General features: G+C 47.5%; 13 protein-coding genes across 13 annotated transcripts; 7 read left to right on the top strand and 6 right to left on the bottom strand.

Annotated features, from left to right (window-relative positions):
* Window positions 1-406: 406 nt before the first annotated feature.
* On the top strand, window positions 407-898 carry K444DRAFT_533133 (uncharacterized protein; the record flags this gene model as incomplete). The annotated part of the gene is made up of 1 exon (XM_024875129.1): window positions 407-898. One exon carries the CDS (start codon window positions 407-409, stop codon window positions 896-898), a length of 492 nt encoding a protein of 163 aa, XP_024734793.1.
* Window positions 899-1,138: 240 nt separating this feature from the next.
* Window positions 1,139-2,065, bottom strand: K444DRAFT_644339 (uncharacterized protein; the record flags this gene model as incomplete). Its single annotated transcript, XM_024884953.1, has 2 exons — window positions 1,139-1,726; window positions 1,760-2,065. 2 exons carry the CDS (start codon window positions 2,063-2,065, stop codon window positions 1,139-1,141), a joined length of 894 nt encoding a protein of 297 aa, XP_024734792.1.
* A 744-nt stretch (window positions 2,066-2,809) lies between these two features.
* K444DRAFT_631616 (uncharacterized protein) lies at window positions 2,810-3,721 on the bottom strand (the record flags this gene model as incomplete). Its single annotated transcript, XM_024883390.1, has 2 exons — window positions 2,810-3,546; window positions 3,604-3,721. 2 exons carry the CDS (start codon window positions 3,719-3,721, stop codon window positions 2,810-2,812), a joined length of 855 nt encoding a protein of 284 aa, XP_024734791.1.
* A 651-nt stretch (window positions 3,722-4,372) lies between these two features.
* On the bottom strand, window positions 4,373-5,332 carry K444DRAFT_631615 (uncharacterized protein; the record flags this gene model as incomplete). The annotated part of the gene is made up of 1 exon (XM_024883389.1): window positions 4,373-5,332. One exon carries the CDS (start codon window positions 5,330-5,332, stop codon window positions 4,373-4,375), a length of 960 nt encoding a protein of 319 aa, XP_024734790.1.
* A 346-nt stretch (window positions 5,333-5,678) lies between these two features.
* On the bottom strand, window positions 5,679-6,259 carry K444DRAFT_533075 (uncharacterized protein; the record flags this gene model as incomplete). Its single annotated transcript, XM_024875123.1, has 3 exons — window positions 5,679-5,817; window positions 5,884-6,059; window positions 6,128-6,259. The coding sequence occupies 3 exons, from the start codon at window positions 6,257-6,259 to the stop codon at window positions 5,679-5,681; spliced, it is 447 nt and encodes a 148-aa protein (XP_024734789.1).
* Window positions 6,260-10,134: 3,875 nt separating this feature from the next.
* K444DRAFT_644338 (cysteine dioxygenase type I) lies at window positions 10,135-11,015 on the top strand (the record flags this gene model as incomplete). The annotated part of the gene is made up of 2 exons (XM_024884952.1): window positions 10,135-10,300; window positions 10,354-11,015. 2 exons carry the CDS (start codon window positions 10,135-10,137, stop codon window positions 11,013-11,015), a joined length of 828 nt encoding a protein of 275 aa, XP_024734788.1.
* Window positions 11,016-12,644: 1,629 nt separating this feature from the next.
* K444DRAFT_631612 (uncharacterized protein) lies at window positions 12,645-13,170 on the top strand (the record flags this gene model as incomplete). Its single annotated transcript, XM_024883388.1, has 2 exons — window positions 12,645-12,656; window positions 12,715-13,170. 2 exons carry the CDS (start codon window positions 12,645-12,647, stop codon window positions 13,168-13,170), a joined length of 468 nt encoding a protein of 155 aa, XP_024734787.1.
* Window positions 13,171-13,357: 187 nt separating this feature from the next.
* Window positions 13,358-13,774, bottom strand: K444DRAFT_631611 (uncharacterized protein; the record flags this gene model as incomplete). The annotated part of the gene is made up of 1 exon (XM_024883387.1): window positions 13,358-13,774. One exon carries the CDS (start codon window positions 13,772-13,774, stop codon window positions 13,358-13,360), a length of 417 nt encoding a protein of 138 aa, XP_024734786.1.
* An 853-nt stretch (window positions 13,775-14,627) lies between these two features.
* K444DRAFT_26695 (uncharacterized protein) lies at window positions 14,628-15,628 on the top strand. The gene is made up of 2 exons (XM_024871449.1): window positions 14,628-15,251; window positions 15,330-15,628. The coding sequence occupies exons 1-2, from the start codon at window positions 14,713-14,715 to the stop codon at window positions 15,421-15,423; spliced, it is 633 nt and encodes a 210-aa protein (XP_024734785.1). The 5' UTR covers window positions 14,628-14,712; the 3' UTR covers window positions 15,424-15,628.
* A 1,247-nt stretch (window positions 15,629-16,875) lies between these two features.
* On the top strand, window positions 16,876-17,664 carry K444DRAFT_533266 (uncharacterized protein; the record flags this gene model as incomplete). The annotated part of the gene is made up of 1 exon (XM_024875136.1): window positions 16,876-17,664. A coding segment is annotated over one exon (789 nt), but the record flags the coding sequence as incomplete, so codon positions are not given.
* A 1,021-nt stretch (window positions 17,665-18,685) lies between these two features.
* On the top strand, window positions 18,686-20,174 carry K444DRAFT_26671 (RTA1-domain-containing protein). Its single transcript, XM_024871443.1, has 2 exons — window positions 18,686-19,921; window positions 20,127-20,174. The coding sequence occupies exon 1, from the start codon at window positions 18,718-18,720 to the stop codon at window positions 19,882-19,884; it is 1,167 nt and encodes a 388-aa protein (XP_024734783.1). The 5' UTR covers window positions 18,686-18,717; the 3' UTR covers window positions 19,885-19,921; window positions 20,127-20,174.
* K444DRAFT_26684 (uncharacterized protein) lies at window positions 20,175-21,448 on the top strand. The gene is made up of 2 exons (XM_024871448.1): window positions 20,175-20,616; window positions 20,674-21,448. The coding sequence occupies exons 1-2, from the start codon at window positions 20,260-20,262 to the stop codon at window positions 21,316-21,318; spliced, it is 1,002 nt and encodes a 333-aa protein (XP_024734782.1). The 5' UTR covers window positions 20,175-20,259; the 3' UTR covers window positions 21,319-21,448.
* A 951-nt stretch (window positions 21,449-22,399) lies between these two features.
* K444DRAFT_614812 (uncharacterized protein) lies at window positions 22,400-23,160 on the bottom strand. The gene has a single exon (XM_024880600.1). It carries the CDS (start codon window positions 22,859-22,861, stop codon window positions 22,640-22,642), a length of 222 nt encoding a protein of 73 aa, XP_024734781.1. The 5' UTR covers window positions 22,862-23,160; the 3' UTR covers window positions 22,400-22,639.
* Window positions 23,161-24,917: the final 1,757 nt, after the last annotated feature.

Genomic DNA, 24,917 nt, shown 5'->3' with positions numbered 1-24,917 from the left:
TAGCCACAACATCACAGATGGGCCAGGTTTGCCTGGATCTCCGAGAAGTTTCACAATGAGGCAGAGGGTGGTGGGGCAATCACTAGATACCTAACCGCCGCCGCTTGCATAACCCCTGCAGCCCCAGCTTTTCCTCTCCTCACTCAGTAGATTTCATTCTTCTTTTCATTCCGAAAGGCTCTTATATTTTGAAACCCGCAGGAAGCTAAGACTTCACATTTGTGATGTCCAACCAATCACATCCCAAGCCCCGATGTTGCGTTGAGCAATCTATAGCCTGATCCAGGCAACACCGAGACCAAACCTCCGGATTTCACTCTCAGCCCAGCCTCACTCAACCTTCACAATCACGATCAAAATGTCCTCAACAGAGACCACCGGAGCCCATCCAAACTTTCGGAAAGTCATGGCCCCGAAAGCCTACAGTAAGACCGGCCTGACAGTCTTCCTGTCCGGCTCAATCGACACCCCACCCACAACATGGCAAAAGACAATGACAGCTTCGCTCTCCCATCTGGACGTCACACTCCTCAATCCTCATCGCCCAGACTGGGATTCAACATGGAAAGAAGACCCGTCGTTCAAGCCGTGGGCTGAGCAGGTGAAGTGGGAGCTGGATGGGATGGAGGCTGCTGATATTATGGCCGTGTATTTTGGACCGAGGACGCCTGCGCCGATCACGTTGATGGAATTAGGGTTGTGGGCTAGGAGTGGGAAGTGTGTCGTTGGTTGTTCGGAACATTATCCAAAGAAGGGGAATGTGTGGGTTGTTTGTGAAAGGTATGGGATTGAGTGCGTTGGGGGTGTGGGAGAGTTGATTGAAGGCGTGAAAAGGAAGCTTGCTGGGTTGCCGTCGAAGGCTGAGCGAAGCGAGTGTGGATTGTTCCAGGGAGTTTAGCGGGCTGGGGAATTCTTCTAGGCAGGGTATTCAGGGATTGTTCGCTAAATTTGGTATCGTTTGGTATACGTATCACTAAAATTACAGGGCTCTCTTTCCATCTCATTGATCCTAATGTTTCAAGCAAAGTCCGCTCGGATTAGGATTGTAAACTTTCCAAAGAAGAATTTCTCGCCCCATGTCAGCCCCACCGCTTTCCCTCAAGTCAGCCTCAAGTCAGCTCAGAAGCAGCCCCGAAATTCAAATTTGCTGCTCGCCGCCTGCAATCAAGGATTCAATGATCTTCTTCAACTTCAATGCCATCTTGTGTCCCCCTTCAGCGCTTGGTTCTACCCTCGCGGTATAATCCTCATTGTGCTTTCCATCCAGAGCCTCATAAAGTGCGCATGGCACAACTTTTACCCCCGGTATCTGAACCTTCGTCGTTGCAAGCTCATACATTTTCGTGATAGCAGTTTGCAGATGTCCTGGAAATCGATTATAACCCAAGACCTTCAGCTGAGGATCTGCCCAACTCTTTTGTTTCACAGCCCCCGCTTCCAGAGGAAAGTATATCATGCACACGATGACTGCTCGAGGCTTTTGCTTCTCGACAATTTTTGACACATATGCTTCCACCTGGGTTTTGAACATATCCGTAAAGTGGCTCAGAGACCAAGCTGTTCCCTTCTCAAGAGAACTTCGCGGGGTCAACCACGCAAGCTGAAGCATGTTGCGCATGGTTGCGAGAGTTGGCCTCATTGCGATATCATTCGCGCCGACTGAGACGATGAGAATGTCCTCAGCACGGATGTTGTCTCTGATGAACGTATCATGCTCCAGCAGATCCTTGTCTCGTTCTTTTTAGGTAGATGCTTCAACAGCCAAGTTGAGAGTTGTTGCCTGCCCACCCAGGAAATGATTCAGCCAGAATGCAATATCCGGCTTTGGGTGTGGTCGGTCGAGGGTTGCGCGATAGATTTCAGGCACTTCCACGGTGAGAGGTTCACCTCCTGGACCGCTTGATGGGACCCAGTATTTGTTGTCGAAGGAGGAGTCGCCAGCGAGGTATATGATGGGTTTGTTCGGCCTTAGTGAAAGGGTGGTGGCATGGAAAGCGGTGGCATCAGGAATGGTGTGGCCTTTCCACTCGAAGTAGAAGCGCGAGGTATTGATTTTTGGACTCATTTTTGCGTTCCCCAACTAGTGCTGATCGTGTAAAGCAAAACGAAGAGACTGAACGGGTTGGCGTTTTGCAAAAAGGGGGTTGACTTGGCATACAGTGGGGCCGCGTCATTTGGCTGCGAATGGTTGACGAGTTGCGATTTAATGGCCAACGAGCAGCTCTAAATAACCCAATGCCAAGAGCCCACAGCACCACATGTGTCCTTACATTAGGCAGCCAGTGCACGTGACCCTTGACAAACGCCTGCTCTTTACACGGCCTCGTCGGTCTTGGATACACGGGACTGAGCGTCACCTAAGGTGAGTCGTGGTAAGAGATGATTGAACAGGATAAGCCAGCCGTGGAGAGCGACGGCCGTGGAACCACCGCGATCAGGACTTCCTGGTCTTTCCGTTCAGGGAGTTGTTAAGCGAGGCATGCTGGAAGGTCACATCAACATCCGGCTCCTCAATATCTTGAAGAAGTCCTCTGCATTGCTTAGGATTTGGTCGGGTACATTTTTCTCCCCCCTGAAGTTGACTCGTGCGATTCCGTGTATCCACTTCACTGCCTAAGAAAAAGAACCAGCCGCCAACATCACTACCCACCCATGTTATACCATTCCTTGTTTCTCCGTTCCATTCCACACTCGCTCCTCCACATCCAAGCGCAAGAGTTGCATCAATGACTAGACTAGCGTCGACTGACCAAACGTCAACCCATTTCACAAATGATCTCTGGGATGTTGTAAGCCGGGTTGTGCTTCTTCAACTCTTCAAAGTATTCTTGGACTTGGGCTCGGTATCCCTCCATCTCCTCCAGAGATTCCCACGTATAAGAAGGCGAGTTCTTTCTTTGCTCAGTAGGCTTGTGGTCAGACCCGAGATACAGTTGGATATACTGGAGTTCGTGAAGTACGGCAACATGCCAGCCATAAAATATCGACCATTCTGAACATCGAGAGTCCCCAGAGACCATATGTGCCAGGCCCAGAATTTCAAACCATGGAAGTCAACCTCAACAGTGCTCTCTCTCAATTTAGTTGCGAGACGCGGTGTTTTCTTCAGCAATTTTTGTGCGATGTCCTTTAGCTCCGTCTTGTAGAACAGGGTGTTGAGTGTGGTGGCGATGCGATCTCGAGCAGGATCGAAGCAGACGGGAAGGGCCGAGGGACATCCGAAGGTGGGAAACCTCTCATTGGTGAAGTGGCTAAGGATAACATAATTTTCCAGGGTTACCTGCCTACTTTCCTGGTTGACATGGAGAGCAGCGGGCAATGGACGTTGTTGATCCTTGCGCTTCTGGTAATATTCTTTTGGAATGACCAAGGAAATTATCTGCTCAGGTGGGAAGGTTTCTTTCCATATCATGCGTCGAATTTCGAGGGCTAGCTTTGGGAATGGATGGAAGATGGCGCTTTCGGTAGAAGGTGGACAGGGATGGGGGGTAGCATTGGACTTCGATGAGGCGGTCTTTGTGTTTATCATGCTTTTGTCAGCTCCTGCTAAACCAGATTGTCAGATATCTTTACGGAAAGGCATGGGTGCAATCAATCATTTACCATTGTGCAGATCTGGACCTTGCTCGTCGCGTACTTCGCCTGTCGCCACGTCATCGGGCCAGTCTGGGGAAGTCTCCCTGATGACACTGTTGGGGATCTTTCGAGATCGGAATTTCATGATCAATTGTCTCAACAGACACCTGTGGTGCACACCATAGAGCTGATGGGTTGCGGATAGTATTGTTTTGCAAAAGGTTTCTTTGTTTGTGTCGCGATCTGAGGGCACTGCTCGCGAGATCGCGATAGCTTCCTTAGCACCGAATTTATTATAAAGGCGGCGTGCAATAGAATGGTCATTTGCCGCTTGCCTTCAGAACTTAGGACAAGGAGATAGGCTCCCTCGTAGCCCATGGTATTATCTGTAGATAGAGCACTTATCCTAACAGATCTCAAGGAGCTTTTGAATAAAAAGAGAGGCTTTTGTGTTTCCAAATTCTGAGTGACATCGCGAGCAAACTCTGAGACTGAAGAAATTTGCAAATGGCGGCTCTGCTCCGGATATCGGACAGTGAATCCGCAGTACTCGTATTCCCAACCTCCCCTTCAAGAATCAATTTCAAGGGGATGAAGCGCACCCAAACTGCTGAAGGAATAATATGTCTGGTTCGGTCCCGAAATTGCCTATCACTTAACATAAATACCAAAAGAGCTCATGGTCTTGAAACCCGGTCTGCAAGAAATTAAATGTGTCTTAAATCTGTTTTAGTTGAGCAACGGATTCGAACACGGCTTTTTACATTGTCCAAAATTGAATATCCACATCACCCCTCTATTCTTCCAGTGCCAAGTCCGAAGCGTACAAGCCCACCATGTAATTGAACTCCTCGTCAGCTTCTGGGGATGAGTCTAAGAGGAACTCTTCATAATCTTCAGGCAAACCCATAAAGAGATTGTCCTGCCAGTCTCCTTCAAGCTCTTCGAGAGCCATCTGCTCGGGGGAGTCTTGCTTAAACGTGATATTCGGAATTCGGTACGTTTTGTCTGTTGCTTGAAAGTCCTCCAAGAGTGTCGCTAAAATCGTCTCGCAGATCTCCATCTCCTTTTTGCTCCTGGAGCTCCATCGATGAGGGACTACTTTGACCTCCTTCATGGAAGGAAAGTTGGCCAAATATTGCGGAAATTTTAGGTGCTCATCGACAACATCCCTCGCGGAGTCGATATTTGCCTGTGTATCGTGATCTATGTTCGGTCTGCGAATCTCTACTCTCTTCATTGCCTTGACACAGTCGAAATAGTATTGTTTCCATTTGAAGTAGTGGCTAGAATACGTGGCGGAGTATTCAATGTATTTTTCGTTGTATGATTGGATGCGGTCTTCCTCTATAAAGATGGAATTCCCAGTCCGCTCGAGCAGACAGTCGTAAATGCAAAGGATATCTCGTGACTTGTTTAAATACCATCCATCTCGATTGATTGTAGGTTCTGCATATCTTCCAGAGCCTACAAATATGTATTCTGCACGAATGATTTTGCGGCTCTCCCGGTTGACTTGAAAGAGATCCCAGATGAAAGAAGGCTGACGTTCGCAAACCGGCCGATAGAGAAAGTCGTTGACATAGATCAACTGCTGTGGCACCAACTCGATGGCGGCCTCCCAGATCATCTTTCTCAGCTCGATTGGGAAATCGGGGAAACGGGTGAAGCTGCTGTCGTGGAAGCTGAGAGTATTGTCGGGGTCAGGAAGCTCCTGAAAGAACTTTACATTCCTCCATTCATGTATGGCAGACATTTTGTAGATGTTACAGCTACCATGAACAACTTTCAGCGTTGTATCGCAGTTGTAGGAAATACGTACCTGACAGATGAAGGCCTCGGGATCTTTTTATGGTCGAGTTAGAGTGCTGTTCGGTCGATCGAGGACTTCGCTGTTATTTGGAAGAATTTTAACATACTGTGGGCAAGGGAATGGAGTACTTATAGCGAGCAGAACTTAGAAAAGTTTGGTCAAGTAGGGTATGGCTTTATCTAGGGATTTCGCTGAAAGGATGTGGTAACCCATCAACGGCCCGAGCCTAGTGTTCGATCTGGCCAATACATGACCACATTACCAGCCCACGAACACCCCACTAGTCTCACTATTTCTCCATTCCCTCCCACGGAACTCCTTTACCAGCCTCAACCCAGAGTTTCATCTCCTCGCTTCCCAGCAACGGCGGAACCAAACTCTGAATTCTCCACAATTTTTTGTCGCTCTCCGTGACGTGGAACTCCCAACTAGGCAGAGCGTCAGTCTTCTTCCCTGGTTCACTTAATTAGGGCCCAAAGAGAAATATAACCTACGTCCAACCCTTCGGCTCAAACCGCTCCTTGAAAACTCCCCCAAGCCAGTTTAGGTACCTTTTCGCTCGCTTGGCATCCTTTTCCTTATCCCAGTTTACAGCGATGTGATCCGCTGTGAAGCGTACGAACTTTCCATTTGTGGGTTTGCCACCAATGAAGAATGAGTCGTGTGGAAGCTGATAATCCAGAGATTTTGTGTCAGCCTTGCAGGGTCCAGCCAAAGGGGAAATCAAGAGTGACCGACCTCGTTGAACATGATGTCGACGAAAAAATCTGGCATAGATTGTGCGTAGTAATCTGTCAACGTTTTGGACAGCTCTTCCTTCTCCGCGAGGCTGAGCTGGTTGGGATTTATGTAGAATTGGAGGACAGGCATTTTGTAAGCAGGGAATGGACTAGCTGAAGGGTGGAGAGAGGAGATTCAGACTCGAGCCCAGAAGAGATTTCAAGAATGTGAGACTTTTAGGGGATTTATGTGCTTTGAAAGGGTTGACTTCAGTGATTAGTAAACAGTAGGATGGCCAGCTAGCGGGCTCGTGTCAGCTTCAACAGACTTGATGTCGTGGCTGCTGTCCGACAGCACGAAGCTTGATTGACTGTCTGTTGAACTAAGCCTCATTGCGATAACGGATAAATTAAATAGCCCACTCCGGGTGGGAAAGTGAGCTATTTGATAAGACGAAAGAAACAAGCTCATCTGCTGGTGCCCGGCTTGATCAGTAATCTAGGTGCTACGAAGCTGTAAGTTCAGCCGACACACCTTTACCCCGCTTCGAAACAGTAAGGGGCCAACATAAATATAAATACTTCTTGAATTTATTACTAAGCTTACTGTATTCTGAGAAATATGAACGCTCGTTCCATTCATCGTTCAAAGCTCACCAGCGTATCATCCCTCGACGTGCCGGGTCCCCTTTCAGCCAAGCATCTTTTACCCAGCCACCAAAGTCTCAAGATTTGCTTTTCTAAGTTGAATCTAGTCATAAAGTTCATTGAACGAAGCAATATTATCTGTTCTCTTTATCTTTCTCCCTTTCGGTGTTCTGGATTATGATTACCCGATACATAGTCCCGTGATGGTTATTGCCTCGAGCCCTGACATTATCGAAGCAGTAAGCGGAAACAGCAGAACGACATGTAAGAACAGAGGTGTTTGCACATGTGTTACGCACTGTAGACTCAAGGAGCGAAGTTCCGGAGTCCAAGGAACGGGGATCACTGGGTCCAAGTGGGATGAGCAATACCTCCACGGGATATACATGAGGTTTGGATGAAATTGTTTCCAGACCCCACAAACTAAGGTCTAAATTTGTTCGAGTCGTCTTTACTTTCAGCTTGAAAGAATAACTCCCCCATAATCCCGCCAATAAACCGGTTTCACGTCTCGGCTCCTGTAGCTCGTAATGTGCGGTTCTTATTGCGATCCATATAGATATGCATCTCGGGCACTCGAACCTCTCGTCCTCAACTTTGTTTCCACAATGTTATCTTCAAACTCTCGTCAGGCAGCCGTGCTACCCACCTATTCGAGCGATGTTTCTCAAATCTGACAACGGCAGGTGCGGGATTTGCTGAGAAGCGTCCATGAATCCATGATTGACGCGTGGTTTACTGGTACACAACCCAATGCATGGGTGGGATTTCCCTGCGAGTGGTTGCCAGAGGAGTCGACAATCGCGCTCGTGTAACGCCAACGTCGCATTCTTTTTGGAGCTTTGAAGGTGGAAAAGGGGGTGGCTGCCAAGGTTTCAAGGTAAGTAGTCCTCAAGCCACACTGCACCTTCATTCCCATCCACTTCCGGAAAGTGATATGGGTTTTCCTTTTTGCTTCTTTGATACAATCAGCATCAGTCATGATATAGAGCTGCGCCATCCGTGTGGTTGGGGCACATAGGAAGATCTCGTGGCCGAATGCATGCAACCTTTGTGCTCTCAGATATAGAGCCTTATCAACCACCGCAGTTGGAAAATTACTCGGCTAAGAGAGGTCCCGATAAGAATTCGAATTCGGGAAGCTCGGGATAGCAAAGCGAGACGTTTGCATCGCGAATCCGCGATAGCCTGCTAGTCTCTGTTTGTGAACATGAAACTGCTCGCGAGCTCCTCGGGTGGGAAACCAAGGATTGAATCCTCTTCTTGGTCTTAAAAAGACACTCCATTAAGTGTACCAATTCTTTTAATTTTATCTCAGACCCAATCTGGCCTAAGAATCCAGAAAGTCGAAGCCCCATACCTCTCTTCTCTTCACCTTTGGTACTTTACATCGCTCGACTTCCCAATCACTTCACAAAATCTAGATAATCGCCAAACTCACAAGTAGATTAAGTGATATCAGAGTTTAAAGCGACCAAATCTCGTCTTTGGTGCAAAATGAAAGCAGCAACTGGTGTTGGGAAGGGTCGGGGGTAGGAAGGTGTTGAGCTAGCTAAAGCAATATAGCTAGGGTCACGTGCTTGCAATGTAAACCAAGTAAAACGTACTGAATTGACTGCTGTTCTACAGTGGTAAGTAGCCCGTATATATATAGCCCTGAACCCCCTAAGTCACATGTACTAAATCCCTATGCCAGCTGAACCGATTCCAGCTATACAGGGTATTCCAGCTATACAGGGTCATTCCAGCTATACAGGGTAATCCAGCTATACAGGGTATTCCAGCCGTACAGGGTATTCCAGCTATACAGGGTATTCCAGCTGGACAGGGTATTAAGCTAGTGCACAGCCCCATGGCGTTCGGTTCCAGGGCTTACTAAGCCTATTAGGGGCCTCAGGCCCCTAATTTCAACAGAAGGAAAAGGTGAGCCAATTACACGTGACAGGCGGACTCTCCCAATCACCCCCTCCTGCGATTCTAAAGTTTCGCAGCTTTTCTTGTGCCTTGAATTTGCTCATGGATACGCTTTCGTTTTGCAAACTCTCTTTCCAGGTTTTTAAATCACATGACTCCGCTTTGCGCTCTGGTCACGGGGGAATCGCAATTCGCACGCCATCGCCCATGTCCCGCTAAGCATCGGCGGTGGCCAATGAGCAGGAAGCGTCGCTAAGGTCTTCTTTCCCCCTTTCATCTCCCTTCCTCCCTCTCTTTCTTTCTGCGATAAACATCCCCGCCGCATCCGATGAATTGATCTCGAAGTTCTCTCGTTTTTTTCTGCTGTTTTCGTCCTCTTTTTGTGCTCATGGTCGAGAGGACACCAAGTCGTGTTCTCTGCGATGACACATGCGATTGTTAGCCGCCAATGAGAGAAGACCAAGTGGATCGTGGGATTTCCGGCTGCGAAAGAAGGGAAGGTGGGCAGCGTGCGAAATCGGATGCAAGACAGTCTTCTCAACGATGAAGGAAGGGATGAGGCGCAAGTGCGCTGTCAGAGTTTCGCCCGAATCCGTCCAGCCTACGCGATGTTTTGATGGTTTGTTTACTTTCTCCCCTCTTAGTTACCTTCGTCGTCAGGCAGCATCATCAAATTCAATTATTCTTTAGCACCTACGTGGTCTATCAGAGGCATCGACAGCATCTTTTGTCTACGGTGTTGTGGTGGTTGTGTTCACATGTGCTGTGGTTTCCTTCGGCATTGGACGAGATAAGAGGGGCGATCGTCTCACAGCACCCCACTATCGCTGACCCGGTGACCCGACTATCCGTTTACGATTGGGCCGTTGCACCACCAGACGAGAACGGCGGCTACGAAGCTGAGAATAAGCATCTGAGCATATATTGAGGAATGAGGGACTTCGGATGGGCACGCTTGAGGACGGTAACAATTTGGGTTGGGCGGGCCCGGGAACAGCGCTGAGGGTGTCGGCAGTGAGTGCGATAGACTCGAGGTTGCTGGGGAGAGAATCTCCAATCTCGGCATTGAGGGCATGAAAACAGTCGGTGTGCCGGTTCATTTCGATCAGAGCAGCAAGGGAGGGTAGTTCAGCACTCAAAAGGCGGTGGAACACCTCTCATTGGACGGGTATCTGCAGTTTGGGCAATGCAATGCAAGTCTGGGCGTAATCCGGTTCCAATTCCAATCCCAGCAGACCACTCCCTTATTGTTTTCGTGAGGCAGAGATACCCTGACGGCTGCGTACCGTATCCACCGGTAGCGGCCGGAGCCAGCTTCTGACGTATATGGCATCTCTCCATCTTCCTCTTTTCTCGACGCCTCTCTCCTCCTTCCCCCTCCTGGACCTATCTTCAACACTTCACTCGCTCAGATACCCCTTTCTAGCCTCAATTTCTTCTTTCACTTGCACCATCTCTTTCGCAATGGCACCGCTCAAGACAGGCATCACTCGCGCCCTGCGATCGAAAGTTGCCGGGCAAAGCCAACTCATCCAGCGCGGGATCGCTGCAACCGCAAAAACAAGCAACTGGACCAACTCCACAACATCAACAAATAGAAAGCCGTCCTCGACACCTTTTCCACTTTCAGGTACTTTCTATCGCCAACCTCAAATAGTTCCTTGGCTAATTCCCTCTTTTCAGATTTTCCACGAGGCACACCGCTACGAAACATCCCTCCACCTCAACCCCGCATCGCCCACCACAACACCAACACATTTACGACGCTCCTCAACGACATCACTCACTCTCTCACAACAACGCCCTCTCCACACCTCCCAACTCTACACAACCTTCTTCACTCCTACACCTCAGAACCCTCCCATTGGTCAAAATTCGCACACGCCAATCCCGAAAAACAATACACCCGCAACCTCGTCTGCGAAGTGCCCGGGATCTTCAACCTCCTCCTCCTCGTCTGGACACCCGGCAAAGCCTCGCCAATTCACGACCACGCTGACGCGCACTGCCTGATGAAAGTCCTCCACGGGTCCATCCGCGAACGCCGCTTCGCAATCCCTTTCAACCCTGGCACCGGACCCTTGCAGGACACTGGACCCTTGCAGGAAACGTCCAGCCTATCCTTCGGGCCGAATAAAGTCACGTACATGGCTGATGCGCTCGGCCTACACTCGATTGAAAACCCGAGCCCGACGGAGTTTGCGGTTAGCTTGCATCTTTACACGCCGCCGAATGCTGCGATGAGGGGGTGTCATCTTTTTGAGGTGGAGAGTGGGCAGAGGAGGCACGTGATGCAGGGGGCTTATGATTCTGTGGGTGGTATGGTGCCGCCGAATGCGCAGTAAACTATTCTTATTTGCTTTTTCTAAAGTCTTGAAGACTGGGATTCCTTTGGTTTGGCGTTTGAGGTGGTTCGGGTATGACATCGGCTTGATCGTGTAATGAGCGGGGAAAACCCCCCTGAGATTTATTGAAGAGCACAAAACAAGTTAGCCCGTAGTAGAGCCGAGCCAGAATGATAGGTAGAACTACTCGTTTTTAATACTGCCTTTCAAGTTTCTTGCGTCCAGAACCCCGGTCCCAAACCTTTCTGTCTTACGGAACACCATGAAAGTGGCCTCCCCCTCTCACCGCAAAGCTTAAAAGTCTCTTCAAAGATCCTCTTTCCCTTTTCTGAGTCTCTGCCTTTCAATTGAAAACAGTATTCGAGCATTTATCTCCAGATGCACATCATTACCTCATCCTCGTCTTCAACATCTACCACACGACGGTGGCATCAACAACCACTCCTCACGCAAAGGAATCCTCTGCCTCCCACCCACTCCCTCCAGCCTCCAAGACCCCACCACCGCCATACCCAATCTGCATCATTGCATCTCAAAGCCCCACTGTTTTCTCCCAGCCGAAACTATAGCCAGTCCCGCAACCCAACATAATCCTCCTCACCGCGTGCAATCGCCCTGAACATGTATGCAAACATCAATGGCGATCTCAGAAAACGGATGGAATAACTTAAGCGATTTATATTGGAGCCATAGCAACTTAGAGGCCTCAACTACTGCTTCTATGCTCGTATCGTCCAGATGCAGTCGAATTTCGACACACTGATTTCGGTCTGGGACAACGTTGAGATCGGTGAGCTCAAGTGGAATATAAACTGTGAAACATGTAAGAGGCATCTTGCAGGGTCAGCTCAAAGTTCGCAGCGGTTAGCACTAGTTTGCGCTGAGCCAACGGAATTCATGAGTTGGGAAAGGATTTTTGCAAAAAGTCATCTTGGAAGGATGAATCGAACCAAAACCTCACATTTCCCTACTTATTATATAGAACAGGATTCGATGATGGACATGAACCTGGAAGACCGTGACTGGCTGCAAACAGGTTGCTGGATCATCTTTTGAAGGACCAGTCAGCAAGTGAGCGGCCGACGGATTCAGACGACAGACGTTGGAGAGGATATTTTCTGTACCGTGGCATAATGGACTCTTCGAGCGATAAACATATGCATTCTCACCGCCTACTGTGTATACCGGCAAGTTGTACGAAGCTATGAAAGAACGTTAGTTCTCGACCTGAATTCAATTTTCTGTTCCCCTGTTCACCCCCTCCACATGCTCGTGGCATCCACCAAGTTTTCCAGACGCCTCCGAATAAAGAACCTCTGTTTGTTCACAAATTCTTCTGCCATCTTCCAACGCTTTACATCCCACGAGTTCAACGAGGCAGCAACCGAGGTGGCAACCCAATTTTCTACTCCTTTTGCCAATTGGGAGAGGGCTTGTTTTGCCTAATAAGCTGGATGCGGCGCAGGATGGAAGCCTAAAATCCGCCTCAATGTACATCATTATAATCACTACCACATCCCATCGTCAAAAACATTTCTAGAGATCACTGAAGTGTTCAAGTAATTATTTTCCAATCGCCTTGATCTGCAACAAAGGATACATTAAACATTAGGCGATACACCAGCCATCATGTCCAAAGCAGTAAGCGTTTCTCAGTTAAGCCCCTTTCCAAGCATGAACGATCACTTACCAATCACAGGAAGAAACTAAACGAGAGCCTACTGCCGGTGAGCTAATTCGCAAAATGAAGATGGTCGGAGAAGGGTGCATGAAAATGGGTGACGACGGTGTCATGCGCTCGTTTGGTGGGCCGCCTGAGCGAGTGGTCTTCGATGCGGTGGGCTTCAGTCCAGCTCAAATCAAAGCGATGCTAGACTTGCAGCCGTGGTCACAAGAAATCGAAGATCTGTACCGTGGTGTCGATGGACGGAAAGTGGTCGACCATGAAGCTTTGTATAATCCACCCGATTCTTACAGACCGCCAAAGTGGACGGCAGAGGAGTTTGCAGAGAAAAAGAAGGAAACGGCGAAGCGCAATAAAGAGCTGATGGAGAGAATCGAGAAAGAGAGGGAGGAGGGAGTTGACGTGGATGCAAAGTATGCTTGTAGTAGGGAACAGGCTGATTACGATTTAAGCCCAAAGGGAGATAAGTAAGTCAAGGCTATGAGTTCAATAACATGAGTTCCACTTCTGCACTATGATTCAAAGATCGAACATGGCCGATAATTTGTTTATGCTACCCGTACAGACTATTCCACACTGTCAGAAGCTGAGTTTTTGGTCCTTTTATTTGAGGTGCTTATGGAGGACACACCTTTTAAATCAGAGCAAGTATCACATGTTAAGAACCAGAATCTTCTCCGGATTTGCCCTCCCCTTCAGGACCTTCCACTTCCACCGACTCTGTAACTTCCCTCGTCACATACACCCCTCCAGCAGTTCCCACAACACATCCAATAATCACAGTCCACACACCCACCTGCAGCCATCTCATATACTGCACTGCGGAATTTGCAATATATCTCACCAGAGGCGTGACAAGGGTCTGGCGCTCGTGCTCGAGGTCAGGACTAACAGTAATGATCAGTCCCAGCAACGTGATCAGGATGAGGCCGAGAAAAATGGCAGTGAGGACTTGAATGGCGGCAAGGATATAGGTGATATTCCTGGTGGTTTGTAGGACTTTGAAGCCGTGCGCCACGAGAGGCGTGACTTGGTCGAATGCAAGGTTGATTTGTTTCGAATAGGGGATGCCCATCCTTGCCACTTCGCCAATGGGTCGAAAATAAGTGGGAACAACTAAGAATAACCACGGACTTTTTGTGCGTAGTAGCGATCGGAGACTTTTCGTGAAAGAGACGAATGCGATTCTAAAAAATATCCCAAAAAAATCCACCGAGAAGTTGATAAACGTGATGGCCAAGATGACGTCGTTGCGTCCCAAAATTATGGTGGTTGACCACTAATAATCTCATGCGAGACACCCCATTGCTGCGACCCCGCAATACAGGTTTTCTAATTGCAACTACAGCTCACGTGATGTGGGCACTGTACATTGCAGAAGCGAGCCGAAGGCGAAGTCCCTGAGAGTTAAATGTAATCTAGCTGTGCGAGTCCTTACAGAGCCCGAAGATCTTTCCGCAGCACGTTTGGGGCTGTCTCGCTAACTCGTAAGGGGGCGTTGGCACATGCAGTAGTGGCTTCAGAATTGAACTACCTATTCACAACTGCACAACGCTAGGTAAACCAAATTTCCAACTTGACCTTTTTTTTATTGGCACTCCGCTCTAGGTTTTTAATTTCATCAACACTGGAAGTGTCTCAAGAAATCGAGGATTATGTTCCGGGGTCTCGATTATTATCCGTGCACCCGCTAGTGCCTGGAAGCGAAGCTGCCTCAACACTCTCCACCACTTTCACCCAAAAGCAACAACCTCGAAATGAGTATTATGCCTAGATATCTGTCCTTAGCTGGACACTGTGAGTCAGATCTCAATGTCTTTCTAGTTGTTAAATTCCCAAGGCGGAATTTAAGCCACTGCTGGCCTTTTCGAGGTTGCTGCCTTGCGGCGCAGAAGGCGACGGTGTCCCCATCCCTTTGATGTTAAATCATGCTGCGCACCCTTTCAAATTGAACATTTAAGGAAGACTTCCAACCTCTATTCAGCCGAAACTTCAAATAATATTCAGCTCACGATGTTAATCGCACGTGCACGAGACTGGGACTTCACCATGAATAGCGAAGCTGACTCAGCTCCATTCTTCCATCTTGCTTCTCCTCCTCAGTCGCCCGGTGGTTCTCCAATCCTTCCTATATCTCAAAATACTCCGCCTTCTGCTTCCTTCCCTACTGGCGTTGATAGTGGCCCAACTTGCAACATCACAATCATGCCGACATTCGGTATCAAAGCACTCAGCGCCGTTTTAGCTTTTTTTGCTTTCCTGATTTTGATCGTCGGTGAAAGTGATCATGATTCTTTCATTGTAGCCGAAATATTCCTCGTTTTACAGTCGATGTGGAACATCTTGATGATAGCAGGATACTACTTGCGGGGTTCGCAGAGAAGGCATGCCAATGAGGCCAATGAGAAGAAAATCCGATTTGTCGATATGGGATTAATAGTGGGATTGGTGCTATCTCTATCTGTGGGCTATTTGGTATTTGCAGGAACGAGGAGGTGGTACTATTCCAATTGGAATTGGTTTTGGGGCTGTTTGCTTGGGTGGATTGTTGTGTAAGTTGTCTCATTGTATTTGCCAAGAAAACGCAATTGAAATTGGGAGAGGAAATTAAAAGCTAATTTGGGATTTAGCATAAGTCAGACTATTATTATAGTGGGTGGGCAACAGTTCGATAAAAAGAGGATCACTATTAAGATAAGACTTGTGGAAAACATGGAAAGATAACAAAAAAAAACCCTTGGGGAACTGTGCTAGGAGTTCTCGCAATGAGAATGGTCGGGCGGAGGGTTTGCAAACTGCAATGGCGTTCATTCAGTGGTGATCAGATAGACTTTAGAGGGCGCATTAAATTGTATAGTTATTATCATACGTATCTGCCAAGTCACTGTATGGGAATGGATCTGGCCACGCTTTTTCACAGAGTGAGAACACGAGGTTTATACCCCTCGCTTATCTCCTACCGCCCCCCTATGAACAATCCTACTGAGACACCTATTGCTAATCACCCGCACTACAGGCTTTGGAATCGCTCACGTGACGTGGTCGTTAAAATTTGCAGATGCGAGTCGAGCCCGAAGTCCATGGAAAGTGAAGATAAATAGCTAGTTGCCTGAACTTTGTTTCTAAAGATCTTGAACTGGCTTGCGTTCAGATTACGACACCATTTCGAAAAGGAGAAGGGTCGCTAAAAATAGGCGAGATTTGCCGCCCTTCACCCCTAGCACACACTTTAACTGGGGGGGGGTTGCTGCTGGTAAGAAAGTAGATCTATAATTATCGGTTGTTACTCTTTCTGCTTAATTGGTTATGCCGTAGATTAAGTGGGATCACATTCCTAGGACTAGTCCGAAGGATGACGCAACTAACCAAAAGCGCTCCAGCGACCGCCCTTCGCCAAGCCGTGAAACTCTCAAAAGGATTCTTGCCAAGCTTGTTTTAAAAAATTTCTAGATAAGCCAAGTCGGTGGTGTTCACCAATCAGGCTCCAGATACCAAGCAGAAAGCTCTATCACGGGATTGCTTACGGGTTTCATTCCTCTAGATTTTTTGCCCAATTGACGGCACTCTAGGCGAGTGCTTCTTCAGGAACTGCCTCATACTTTATTTTCGCCACACGGAGGAAATAAATCAACTCCCAACAGCTCGCGACTCGTCCCCACTACCCGGATAGCTCCTGGCTTTGATAGACGACACCCTTTAAATATTGGACTGGAGATTGACCGTCTGATGGTTTGAAGGTATGTAGATCTTGCTACGGGGCGTTTAGATGAATACGAATCAAGGGAGTTCAGCCACGAGATGCTAAAACTCATAGGCTAGAAATGGCCCCCAGCTTAGTTTCCTACTCGTCTAAACTTGAATTATAGTACAGTTCGGGGGAGCGATGTGCGTGGTATGTGGGATCGGAGGGTCCTAAGTAGAAACGGGCGGGGAATGTGCTGTTTGCTACCCTCTTGGCGGAGAATGTATCAGTCTCAAGAAGGATCACAGGCGCTCCATAAATGCCCTCTTACTTCCCACTTGGAAAAAAAACCGTTTCAAATCTTCTCAGTCTATGCAATTTGATTGCTCTTGCAGATTTTGGCTTTTAAAACCAATAGTTCGAACTGGAATCGCCTTCCTGACAGTTAATATGCATTTCTACCTCGCTATATCACTTTCGTCGGAGCTTAACTCCTTATATGGACTCCTACTTCAGCTCGCTCCCGGATTTCCGAAGGTGTAGTGAAGCGCGAGCTTTTCTCTTACGAAGAACGCTACATAAATTCCCGAAGCTACAAGCACCCGAACGAGACCGTGAAGCTTGTCGGCTGCAAGAAAATGAAGATCCCTTCCTCCGAGACTGAAGACTTCGAAGACCATTACTACACCAATTACCACGAGATAAAGAAATTCGAAAGCCATTTCTACGACGAAGCAAATCGGGAAATCAGGATTTACTTCCCGGTTGAAAATGCACTTGTGGAGCATGGGGGCAAGATGATCGAGGCCAACGAGCTTGGTGAGTTTGAGATGGATAGCGTTGATGGCGATTATGCTGTGCTTGGCCGATATCAGACAGATCACGTCCGCGGCGTTGACGGCAACATTATTAAAGACGGCGTCATTTTCCTTGCAGACAAAGTGCATCCTCACCGGCAACTTGGGAACGTTTACGTCTACGATTTTGGCTACAAGGACCTGCACGATCATGATTACGATTTGGGAAAACGCTGTGAAAAAATATGGTGTAAAAGCAAAGGATGCGTTAAGAATCATGACGGGCAAAATTGTAGCAACAAGTTCGGGATTAAGGAGGGGAGGTGCCCGTTTAGAAGTGAGACTTGTATGGACTATAACAGGCCTGGCACAGACTGCAATAAGGCGCACAGGGCCAAGTACTTCCTTGGCAGCGATTGCTCTATTGCAGTTGCTAAGGGGCATTGTTACAATGAGATGTTGGCAGCGGCCACTGGTGAAGATTAGAGAAGGGGAAGCACTTGGTTTCGCTGGCTATGTCAGATATCGTATGCACTATAAGGCAATGAGCTCGTTGGAGTCCTTTCTTTTGATGGATGAAAGGGGAAAGCAGCACGTGATGGGTCCCTGATGAATCTAAATTCAATACTGCATGGCAATCCTGGGATTGAACAAAGAAACAATACGTTGTGCGTATCTCTTATCATCACCTAGAACAATTTGATGAAGATGTGACTTGATCTTTGAGTTGTGGACCAAGTTCTCTCCCAAAGAAAACCTCAGATCGATTTGACATAGCCTGAACTACCAGCAATTCTCAACCCAAAAATTTCAAGCAGGCTGTGCAAGATTTTGACAGTTATGGAAGGCTGAGGGTTGCAAAACTTTGCAGGTGGTCAGGGGAATGAGAGACTGTGACGTTGTGAAGAGGTGAGGATTCCACATTGACAATTCCTCGACCTCTTCTCTGAGATTGTGTTAAGTCTACTAAGTATAACTCGTCAGCAATTCCTCGCTTTGCTGGGCCGACTTGCAGTAGTGCGCTGGCCCGAACCGGATGCGGAAATGCCTGCGATTACAGGGGCCGTTCTCCAAATCTCTCCATTGCTTCGAAGTGCCATCTCCACAATTTAGCGAGCAATAGGAGTTGCAACGGACGTTGCAACTAGCTCGACGGTTATGCTGCCCGATTCTGTCCAGCCTTCACGGGTACACCTCACTTAACTTCAGTCACTCCATTTCAAGAATTTGAAGCAATCGTCTATTTGATCTGTAGAAGCCCCGAATTGGATAGAAATGAAAACGCCTGAATACCAACTATACAGTATCAAGATATTCCTTAACAGGCAATCTTTGCGGGCTAATATTTTGTAAGCGAGTTATTGGTAAGAGACAAAGACGGGGATAATGAGCGCTAGACACGCGAGACGGCTTCATTTGTCGACGGAAAACCTCCCCCCCACTTAACTCCTCAGGGAGCATGTCGGAATTGGCAGGTGGGATTCGACGCCGCCAACCCGACAAGACAGCGGCTGGCCGCCGAGCCGAGACACGAATACGATGATGCGTGCTTTATCTTGGTTGTCGAATCTCGACATTTCCCTCCCTTTCCCATCTTCATTTTCTCCGCCTCTTTCCTTTCAAGGCTACGATCAAGGTCTATTTTATTCCCTCATTTGTGACCGCCTCAACCTTTTATACTCGGCATACGTTGCGCTGTACTGTACATTGTTCGTCAAAGAGACCGTTTTCGACAAACCTCGCCCCCAACCTTCAACCTTCAACTCTCCAATCCCCACCATGGGGCAACACCACCGCGACCTCTGTAATGCGGTGTCCGCAGAGTGTCCCGTCAGTGCGACTCTATACGGCTACTACCCGAATCTGGGCGCAAACGCGTTCTTCGCTGCACTCTTCGGCCTTCTACTTGTTGCGCAACTTATCATCGGAACGTGGACGAGAACATGGACCTTCATGTTTGCCGTTGGCCTTGGGATCTTTGGTGAGATGGTGGGTTATATCGGAAGGCTTATTATGCATCAAAATCCATGGTCCGATGCTGGGTTCGAGACACAGATCTGCTGTCTTGTCCTTGCGCCGAGTTTCCTCGCCGCGGGGATATACTTGACTCTGAAGCATATGGTGCTGTATTGTGGGCCGGAATATAGCAGGTTGAAGGCGAAGTGGTATCCTTGGATCTTCATTGGGAGCGATTTGGGCAGTATAATTGTGCAAGCGATCGGAGGGGGCGTAGCGGCGAGTGCGAAGAACAGCACGAATCCGGCGTTGTTGACGGCCGGTGATGCGCTGATAATCGCTGGGATTTCGTTACAGAGCGTTACGATGGGAGTATGTGGCATCATGGTATTGGACTTCTTTCTGAGGAGGAGGAAGGCGAGAACAGACGACAAGACGGAAGCGGAGGGAACGACGGATACGAGTCTGGATGCAACGACACTCACGAACGATGTGCATACAAGGAGCCCTTTACGATTCAAGATCTTCTGTTGGGCCATCGGCTTCGCTTTCCTCACCATCCTTATACGGTGTCTGTATCGTATCCCGGAGATGGCGGGCGGATGGGGAAATCCGAGAATGAGGAATGAGCCAGTATTTCTGGGGCTGGACGGGGCGATGGTTGCCCTGGCTTCGATTGCCTTCACAGTTGCGCATCCAGGGTTTATGTTTCCACCGATGAGAAAGGGCAAGAAAGCTAGATCATCATGATTTCCGTGGATAGTGCTCAGGCATGGAGTCCATCTGGGTTAGTACAACATGTTGCACATATTTTCAAGCCTACAATAGAATTACATGGCTGCCCATATCCGTTCAGATCGCCCCCATTCCTTTGAAGTTCAATTACAATATGTCGAGGAAAATAAATAGCCTTTCAAGGGGCGTTCTTTTTGTCGGAGCCTGTCTGATGCGCTGGTACCACTTTTTGATTCGCTAACACTGTCCAAAAATAGACACTTGGTGGGATGAATGGGGATTAGCGGCAAGGCTCAACTTTGACCTGACTTCAACTCAACAACAACTTGACTACAAATCTACATTTCCAGGCTTTCCGAGTTCAAAATAAGTCCAACCATCATAAGTCCAATGGCTTCACAAAATGCGACGGCGTCTGGACTCGAAGGTATTGCCGGAGGGGATTTGCGCCGACGGCCAACGAATATCGTGTCTCGGGATGCGGTCGTTACAGTTGCTCGTGACACCGAAACAGACTCCGGTAATCCGAAGAATAAGAAGAAGGAAAAAGTGGAAACGGGCTGGCGAGGCCAGGCTCCCAACGTCATAGCTGTGGTCTCCTTGTTGCTCAACCTAGCAGTTACGATACCATTCGGCTATCTCAACTTCTGGGGCTCAAAGACTGCCGAGAAGGACGCCTCGAGGGCGTCGATGGTGGCAGCCAAGCTTGCAAGATGGCAGAACTGCATAGCTCATGCTGGCCATCCGGTTTGCACATCTATCTCTGATGGATAAGATATCAAGCCCGCTAACATTTTAATCCAGCAAGTTCGGGACTCGCTTTGGTGTGGGGTGTACGCATCAGAGGACATCCCTCTCGATTACATGCTTTCTGATACAGGCATTCAAGATGCAGAGTATACCAAAGCCGTGCATGCATTAGCTCTTCAACACTATATCAAAACGGCAGGGTTTGCTGCAATGACTGGAATGTTCCCGGTAACTCTGCAGATTCCCACAAATATACGGAATTACGAATCAAACTACGCTGTGTTCTGTGCGAAGGGCGTCGGGCTCAACCTTCTGCAAAACATCCCAGACATATCGAAGAGCGATCCTACTCTAGTGGTGGGGAATTTCTTAGCGGTGCAAGAGTTGAATCCCTCCCTTGAAGTGTACCCCGGGTTTGAGGGGGACAACTGTAAAGTTATATGGGGTTCAGGCATTGAAATGACGAAACATATTAAGATTACGCCTCCCGAGAGGATTGATCCTGTTGGGAAGGGAAGGTGGATGGCAACGCCCGACGTGGCGTTAGAATTTCCAGCGAGATATCACCTCCAAGAATGGCATATCTTCATGGACGGTAGTTCCTGGGCTATGCGGGAAATGGAACGCGCGGAAAAGATACTTGGAGTTCCATCAGAACTCACAAGAAGTGAACTCATTAGCTGGGATGAATTGAGATAGTTAAGGGTGGCTTGCAGCTCTGTGCCCAGCCCCCAGACCCACGGGGCCGTTGCCAGCACATGCTGTACGACCGTTGGGACTCGAACAAGGTCAAATATGGCTCCACATCAGCAACTTGTGCATTTTGCCACCCCACAGATGATCCACTGCAGTGTTTTGGCGTACGATACCTTTGACACTACTTGCGGTAAAATCACTTCCCATATTTGTCCGACTCGATCGCTACAAAGCCCCTCCTTTATATTTTGTGTCTCCACTAACTATTTCACCCAGATCTCGCTGACATTTGCCCTTATCGGATCCACACCAATATGTCCATCACCAATGCAACGGCCATCTCTATCATTCGAAATCTCAGCGTCAGAGCAAACTGCACTACATCGATCAATTGGCTCGACTATCACAATTTCACGAACAGGGATACAAACGACACAGTTAATCTTGAATTTCTTTAAGCTTCTGTCCATCCACGGCACCAGAATGATTCATCCGCGCTCGCCACTTTGCAGACTCAACTGGCTACCGAGCTTGAGGACACACCCAGCGACAACAGGCCAGATATCTACGAACACGCAATATGGGATATATGCTTCTCATGCAGAGCTCCAACCCTCGCGTCAAATTGCCGTTTAGAAAGTAATATTCGGCACAACCTGAATTGTTCCATCGTGGGACAATTTCTCCTTTCCAGTGACCGAGGAGGAATATTTACATTCGCCTACACCCAACTGATTATGCCTATCATATCAGTGTGCCCTGCCAACCCCTGCAACACCCAGGCTTGGCAAAAATTCCTTAATTTCCGGTATCGATAGGTATCGATGCCAGTATCGATTCCCCGAACCCAATTTCCCCTTTTAATTGCAATTAACTTTAGAACCACTTCTCTTATAAGAAAACTTTTAGTAGCACAAATACTCTACTTAATTTAGGCTTTCTATTTAGCTACTTATCTTATATTTTAGACTAAAACTCATCTCAATACGGCTATTTTAAGTAAAAATGAGCTTTTGAGATTTTTGTAAGGTGTGACGGCGGGATCGAGGCAATGGCCAGGGCTCAAAGATCCAAGAATCTCATGTATTGAAAATACTAAGCTAAAGAGAAGAAGGAGAGAGAGAGAGAAGGAAAGGGGATAAAAGGAGGGAAATACTAGCTAAAACCACTGAAACGCCGGCTAGCTAGGTGAAACCAGTCATGTGACAGCCACGCCCAGCCAGCGCCGTTACATCACCCCCCCGGAAACCAAGTCCGAATGCCCTCATTCAGGTATACAAAGGAAATAGGGCTTTTGACGAAAACCCCCAAAAACGACCAGCTTTTAATAGTCACTGTCTGACCAATAGCCACCTCCATCTCCACCTGAGGCTCCTGAACTAGCCTCAGACCCAAAATCGTCCGCAGAACCGTCTGCAGAGCCAGGTTCTTCTATAAAGCCGTCTAAAGAGCTAAGCTCGTCCAGAGAACTAAGCTCGTCCAGGGAATCGTCCATAGAACCGTCCGCAGAGCCCAAATCGTCTGCAGAGCCGGAACTAGCCTCCATATCCGACTCAAACTCGGCTCCAGAGCTAGCTTCGCCAGGATCTTGTCGCCTCTCGGTTTCCTCAGACGATAAATCATTGGCAGGAGGACGTCGTAAATAAGCTCCTCCTGGAGTGGGATCGTCCGAATCGTCTGAATCAGAGGAGTAGTATCGTATAAGGGGCGGCCGTACGAGAGGCGAACGAGGAAGGAGCGAACGAGGAAGGGGCTTCTCATGTTCTTGGGTTCGCCCATGCGTTAATGAAGGCTCCGCTCATGTTCCCCTCATCTCTTGAAAACAATAATAGAGGTATATTTGGTTGGTCCTTATTCTATAGTGGGCTAAAACTTGGCAGTTCTTTTGTGCTCGATTGCATCTCATAATTTTTAGTAAGCCGGGCGCATATCAAAAAAAATCAAAATTCAACTTTAACAGGCGATTCTAGCCGCACCACAAGATTAGAATGAATATATAGTTATCAGGATGTCGAAAATACTATGTCATTTTAATATATTAAAGAATTTGTAATTATAATAAAGGTGTAATTGAAAATCGACTTTTTTTGGGGTGGCTGGATGGGGGTTTGGGCGGTTGGCTAGTGGATCTTCTAAAAATTTCTGAAAATCGTCGAGTTCATCTAGCGACTAGAAGAATCCACTGGCCAACCGCCCATACCCCCCAACCGCCCACCCCAAAAAATCGATTTTTAATTATACCTTTATTATAACTACAAATTCTATTACACATTAATACTTTATAGTATTCTCGATATTTTAATAGCTATATATTTATTTTAAACTAGTAATGCGGCTAGAATCGCGTATAAGATAGTGATTTTATTATTCTTGCCTTGCTATTAAATCTCTTACTTTGAGCCTTGCCAGAAATAAAATATGAAAATTTTGTGATTTTTTTTAAAGTACTAGGAAAATTCTAAAAACTTCCTGAATTACTATACTAAGGTCGCTAATTACAAATAGGGATAAAGACCCTTACTTTAGATACTTTCTCCTCTACTTTTAGACTTCACTCTCTTGTATTTAGTTATTCTGCAGACTATTAACCTCTAATATATCAATCATTTTTCAATATAGAGCTTATTTTTCTTTGGTATATTACGGAGACGTATGTTCTTGGGGAGGTTGCTTAGACAAGCCATTACTATTGAATTTGCCAAATTTTCGGGGTAATTTTAACTAGTAGTAAACAAATTACTCGATTTTTGCTATGGGCGTTCAATATAAATTGGAACGTTTTTGGTTCGGTGCGGGACAACTCGCTTTCCCCGACTAAAGGGAAGGGCCTCTTAAGCGCGACGTGAAGTCCGACATTTGGAAAAGAAATTAACGACTAAAATCTTGCCGGGACATTTGCTTAAGCGGGAAACTTGCTTTTGCTGACCATAAGCGAAGTGCAGTAGGAGGGGAGCCGGCTACTAGCAGATGTAAAATATAAATTAGCATACTTGATTTACCTTCCGCTATTGAGTCTCTTTATGATTCATAATCAGACATGTGCCCAGCTATAAGGTATATGCCCAATCCTTGGGCAATAACCAAGACGCTAGGCATACCACTGCTGCTTTACGCCAAGCTGCGCCATTCGGACTTCCCTGACTATTTACTCCATAGGTTGCTCAGGCTGCTCAGGTGAGCCGGTAAGCCAAAGATGAGCCCGAGGGTGATTAGGCCTGAGTTGAAGCGGCGGGCTTACCAACCAACCTGGGGACAAAGAAACCAAAGGTTGGTATTCAACTACTAATGTAGTTAACAGAAGACCTAAATAAATAGCATCAAAATGCTTTCGAATTCTCCCTTAGATGGGTGTTGATTACTGCTTAATCTGGAGAACGGGGTCTATGTCCCTCGTTTACCGACTGTGCATATCGGCTGGAGAGCATTCGCACTTGTTGTAAGACTGTGAACTGTGAACTGAAATTCATGATTGGTGTAGGATATAAGAACTTTTTAAATGCAATATTTCCCTCGGCATTTGAGATGACTCATGTGGAGGGGTGAGGTTATTCATAATTTCAGTTATTATTAACTGCCGTCAGTTGGCTCAAAAAATCCTCCGT

This window comes from Hyaloscypha bicolor (genome assembly GCF_002865645.1).
Source record: "Hyaloscypha bicolor E unplaced genomic scaffold K444scaffold_113, whole genome shotgun sequence".
NCBI lineage: Eukaryota > Fungi > Ascomycota > Leotiomycetes > Helotiales > Hyaloscyphaceae > Hyaloscypha > Hyaloscypha bicolor.
The sequence above is the reverse complement of the archived record's forward strand: the minus strand, read 5'-3'. Positions and strand labels throughout refer to the sequence as shown.

What these genes read in the sequence shown, in the direction of transcription:
- K444DRAFT_26695 (XM_024871449.1), top strand. Translation starts at nt 14,713, where the DNA reads ATGTTAATCGCACGTGCACGAGACTGGGACTTCACCATGAATAGCGAA. An exon ending in TTGCTTGGGTGGATTGTTGT is followed by an intron (nt 15,252 to 15,329) that starts GTAAGTTGTCTC and finishes TTTGGGATTTAG; the next exon opens with CATAAGTCAGACTATTATTA.
- K444DRAFT_26671 (XM_024871443.1), top strand. Translation starts at nt 18,718, where the DNA reads ATGATGCGTGCTTTATCTTGGTTGTCGAATCTCGACATTTCCCTCCCT.
- K444DRAFT_26684 (XM_024871448.1), top strand. Translation starts at nt 20,260, where the DNA reads ATGGCTTCACAAAATGCGACGGCGTCTGGACTCGAAGGTATTGCCGGA. An exon ending in TAGCTCATGCTGGCCATCCG is followed by an intron (nt 20,617 to 20,673) that starts GTTTGCACATCT and finishes ATTTTAATCCAG; the next exon opens with CAAGTTCGGGACTCGCTTTG.
- K444DRAFT_614812 (XM_024880600.1), bottom strand. Translation starts at nt 22,861, where the DNA reads ATGGAGGCTAGTTCCGGCTCTGCAGACGATTTGGGCTCTGCGGACGGT.